The sequence below is a fragment of the Rhinopithecus bieti genome, unplaced genomic scaffold (assembly GCF_001698545.2).
Source record: "Rhinopithecus bieti isolate Rb0 unplaced genomic scaffold, ASM169854v2 scaffold_20777, whole genome shotgun sequence".
NCBI classification, from domain to species: domain Eukaryota; kingdom Metazoa; phylum Chordata; class Mammalia; order Primates; family Cercopithecidae; genus Rhinopithecus; species Rhinopithecus bieti.
Window position 1 is genome coordinate 685,058 of NW_016810099.1, and position 4,671 is coordinate 689,728.

A 4,671-nucleotide genomic window follows, 5' to 3' on the forward strand; every position below is an offset into this window, starting at 1 on the left:
TTTTTTTTTTGAGACGGAGTCTTGCTCTGCCGCCCAGGCTGGAGTGCTGTGGCCGGCTCTCAGCTCACTGCAAGCTCCGCCTCCCGGGTTCACGCCATTCTCCTGTCTCAGCCTCCCGAGCAGCTGGGACTACAGGCGCCCGCCTCGTCGACCGGCTAGTTTTTTTGTATTTTTTAGTAGAGACGGGGTTTCAGCGTATTAGCCAGGTTGGTCTCGATTTCCTGACCTCGTGATCCGCCCGTCTCGGCCTCCCAAAGTGCTGGGATTACAGGCTTGAGCCACCGCGCCCGGCCTATTTTTATTTCTTATTTTTTATTTTATTTTATTTTTTGAGGTGGAGTTTCGCTCTTGTTACCTAGGCTGGAGAGCAGTGGCACGATCTCGGCTCACCACAGCCTCCGCCTCCCTGTTCAAGCGATTCTCCTGCCTCAGCCTCCCGACTAGCTGGGATTACAGGCATGCATCGCCATGCCTGGCTAGTTTTATATATTTCGTAGAGACGAGGTTTCTCTATGTTGATCAGGCTGGTCTCGAACTCCCCACCTCAGGAGATCCAGCTGCCTTGGCCTCCCAAAGTGCTGGGATTACAGGCATAAGCCACTGCGCCGCAACCAATTTCTTAATTTTTTAACTTCATTTTACAAGAGAGGACACTAAACCTGAGGTTATGCGACCAAATTTTATGGAGAGTAATCTCGATCTTCTTTTTTTTTTTTTTTTTTTTTTTTTTTTGAGACAGAGTTTCGCTGTGTCCCCCACTGCAAGCTCTGCCTCCCGGGTTCACGTCATTGTCCTGCCTCAGCCTCCCGAGTAGCCGGGACTACAGGTGCCTGCCACCGCGCCTGGCTAATTTTTTGTATTTTTAGTAGACACAGGGTTTCCCCGTGTTAGCCAGGATGATCTCGATCTCCTGACTGCGTGATCCGCCTGCCTGGGCCTCCCAAAGTGCTGGGATTACAGGCGTGAGCCATCCTACCTGGCCAGGATCTTCTAAACTTTCAAGTTCTATGTCATTTTCATTGGCCCACTAACAAGCTAATGGATTAAGTTTCGAATGTGTGGTAATTTTTTCATGTGCAGAATATTCTACCCAATTATATCCTTTAGTAACTTGGTTACTGTTATCCTTGATGAAATTTTTAGTTTCCTGGTGTGTCATTTATAATGAAAATTGCTGATCTTTCCTTTTGAATAAATTAGAATCCTTGAAAACGAGTCACAATAAATTTCCTGTTTATTTATTTATTTTTATTTTTATTATTTTTTGAGACAGAGTCTCACTGTGTTGCCCAGGCTGGAGTGCAGTGGCCAGATCTCAGCTCACTACAAGCTCCACCTCCCAGGTTTAAGCCATTCTCCTGCCTTAGCCTCCCGTGTAGCTGGGACTACAGGCTTCCGCCACCTCACCCGGCTAGTTTTTTGTGTTTTTTTTTTTTTTTTAAAGTAGAGACTGGGTTTCACCGTGTTAGCCAGGATGGTCTCGATCTCCTGACCTCGTGATCCTCCCTTCTCGGCCTCCCAAAGTGCTGGGATTACAGGCTTGAGCCACCGCGCCTGGCCAATTTTCTGTTTTATATATGAAATTAGTGTTCATAAGCAAGTAATCCAAGTCACCAGCTGTTTAAAATAAAACTGTTAATCAAAACTTGATGTAATGAATTAATATTGACTAATTTCCCTGTAGGCAGAAGAAGAGTTCAACATAGAGAAAGGTCGGCTTGTGCAAACTCAAAGACTAAAGATTATGGAATATTATGAGAAGAAAGAGAAACAGATTGAGCAGCAGAAGAAAATGTAAGTAGATCTGGGTTGCAGTATTAAGCTAAGAAGTTTTCCGAAGTCATGAGATGAAGACGGAGCAGGCGCTTTGGAGTCAGGCATATATAGATTCAGGTCTTTACTCGACCACCTACTACTAATCTGACAGATTGTTTAACTTCTCTTTCTTCATTTGTGAAAATCGAAGCTTGACAGGATTATTCAAAGATGAAACTGCAGGCTGGGCAAGGTGATTCACGCTTGTGATCCTGGTGCTTTGGGGAGGCTGAGGGAGGAGGATTGCTTCAGCCTAGGAGTTCAAGTTCTTTCTCTACAGTTTTAAGTTGTTGCTTACGCTATTTTTCAATACCATTTTGCAGTCAGATGTCCAATTTGATGAATCAAGCGAGACTCAAAGTCCTCAGAGCGAGAGATGACCTTATCACAGTGAGTAATTAACCCCTATTAGTTATAAAATTATTACATGTTTATTTGTTTGCCTATTGTAGATTACTAGTTAGCATTAATTAAGGAGTTGATTGAATAATTTTTAGAGATAAAACATTCAACAAATTATTATAATAAATACAAAAGTGAATAAGAGCCAAGCCCTGTATTGAAGGACTTTCTGATCTAACGAGCATGTAAGACTCTCCTGGATCATAGCACACACTATGGGAGGACCGCACAGTACATGAGAGTACAGGAAGCAATGAGACTAGAACCATCGGATGGTTAATACAGAGGCCATGAGTGTGAGGCTGAAGAACTTCACCTGTTTTCAACAGAAAGCTGTGGAAACTTTGGTATTATTTTGTGGGGAATATCATAGATAAGGCTCACGATATAAGCATGCAGGCTAAATTTAACAGGGAAGAGGCTAGAAAAAAGAAAACCATATGGAAAGTATTACAGTCCTCTAAGGAAGAGGGCAGAAACCTCCAGAAGCATACCACTTCATTGAGAAAGTGTAGAGCTATTTGGATTATATTCATAAACCAAACAGGGATGCCTGCTGTTTCCACTGTTACTCATTGTGACTGTAAAATAAAAAGTAGATCTCTCTATAATAGCTACTGAAATTATTACTAGGAGTAAATCCTATATAAAAACAGGTATAAAACTAAAAATCTAGAACTTGAATAAATGGAAGACATACTGTTTTCTTAGGTGAGACAGAAAGACAAACTGGTATTCCAAGTTGTCAGTTCTTATTAGATTGATCAATTCTTTTTTTCTTTTTTTTTTTTTTTTTTTGAGACAGAGACTTGCTCTGTCGCCCAGGCTGGAGTCCAGTGGACGGATCTCAGCTCACTGCAAGCTCCGCCTCCCAGGTTTACGCCATTCTGCTGCCTCAGCGTCGCGAGTAGCTGGGACTACAGGCGCCCGCCACCTCGCCCGGCTAGTTTTTTGTATTTTTTAGTAGAGACGGGGTTTCACCGTGTTAGCCAGGATGGTCTCGATCTCCTGACCTCGTGATCCGCCCGTCTCGGCCTCCCAAAGTGCTGGGATTACAGGCTTGAGCCACCGCGCCCGGCCGTTAGATTGATCAGTTCTTACTAGATTGTCACTTCTTATTAATTGATGGTGGCAGTGAGAACTGAGTCGCGGTGTTGGTGTTGATGGATTTTACAGGAAGACTTTCCAGACATTGACTGACTGCCTTTTCTTCCAAGTCCATCACTAAATTCTGAGTATCAGGTGTGGATGTACTAGGAGAATGGTGGATCCGTTAACAAAAATGGGAAGTCAAGATGCTGAAATGTTTTCTTAAGAAAAATAACGCTGCGCGCGGTGGCTCACGCCTGTAATCCTAGCACTTTGGGAGAGTAACTGGGACTACAGGCACCTGCCACCACGCCTGGCTAATTTTTTGTATTTTTAGTAGAGACGGGGCTTCACCATGTTTGCCAGGATGGTCCCAATTTCCTGACCTTGTTATCCGCCCGCCTCAGCCTCCCAAAGTGCTGGGATTACAGGCGTGAGCCACCGTGCCCGGCCAACAGTATGTCTTAGGGAAGGTAGTTTGTTGTAGAAGGGCTTGGGGCTTAAGAGTCAATCAGCTATAAGTTTAAATGTCAACTCTGCCATACTCGTTTGTCTAAATTACTTGTTTCCCATCCTCAGTTTTCTCTTGTATTCATTATCTATGTTATGTATATACATTATAGTGTTTGGTTCAGAGTACTTATGAGAATCGAATGAGAACACATGTAAGTCCTCTGGCATATAACATTTGTCATATCGTATTTAAGAAATGTTAGTTCCCTTTCTCCATCCCCATCTCCGTCTCCACCAGTGATAACCCTTTCTTCTCACAATAGGCCTGTGTAGATAAAATATTCTTAGTTTAGGCCGGGCGCGGCAGCTCACGTCTGTAATCTCAGCACTTTGGGAGGCCGAGGCGGGCTGATCATGAGGTCCGGAGATCAAGGCCATCCTCACTAACACAGTGAAACCCCGTCTCTACCAAAAATACAAAAAATTAGCCGAGCGTGGTGGTGGGCGCCTGTAGTTGCAACTACTTGGAAGGCTGAGGTGGGAGAATGGCGTGAACCCGGGAGGCGGAGCTTGCAATGAGCCGAGATCCTGCCACAGCACTCCAGCCTGGGTGACAGAGCAAGACTCTGTCTCAAAAAAAAAATATATAGGCCGGGCGCGGTGGCTCAAGCCTGTAATCCCAGCACTTTGGGAGGCCGAGACGGGCGGATCACGAGGTCAGGAGATTGAGATCATCCTGGCTAACACGGTGAAACCCCTTCTCTACTAAAAAAAATACAAAAAACTAGCCGGCGAGGTGGCGGGCGCCTGTAGTCCCAGCTACTTGGGAGGCTGAGGCAGGAGAATGGCGTAAACCCGGGAGGCCACTGCACTCCAACCTGGGCGACAGAGCGAGACTCCGTCTCAAAAAAA

General features: G+C 44.9%; 1 protein-coding gene across 1 annotated transcript in view; it reads left to right on the plus strand.

Annotated features, from left to right (window-relative positions):
- Positions 1-4,671, plus strand: part of ATP6V1E1 (ATPase H+ transporting V1 subunit E1) — a 49,917-nt gene that overhangs the window by 20,446 nt on the left and 24,800 nt on the right. Inside the window, exons 3-4 of the mRNA XM_017891346.1 lie at positions 1,685-1,794; positions 2,139-2,205. Of these exons, the coding sequence (XP_017746835.1) occupies positions 1,685-1,794; positions 2,139-2,205 (177 nt within the window). The remainder of the gene's footprint in view (positions 1-1,684; positions 1,795-2,138; positions 2,206-4,671) is intronic.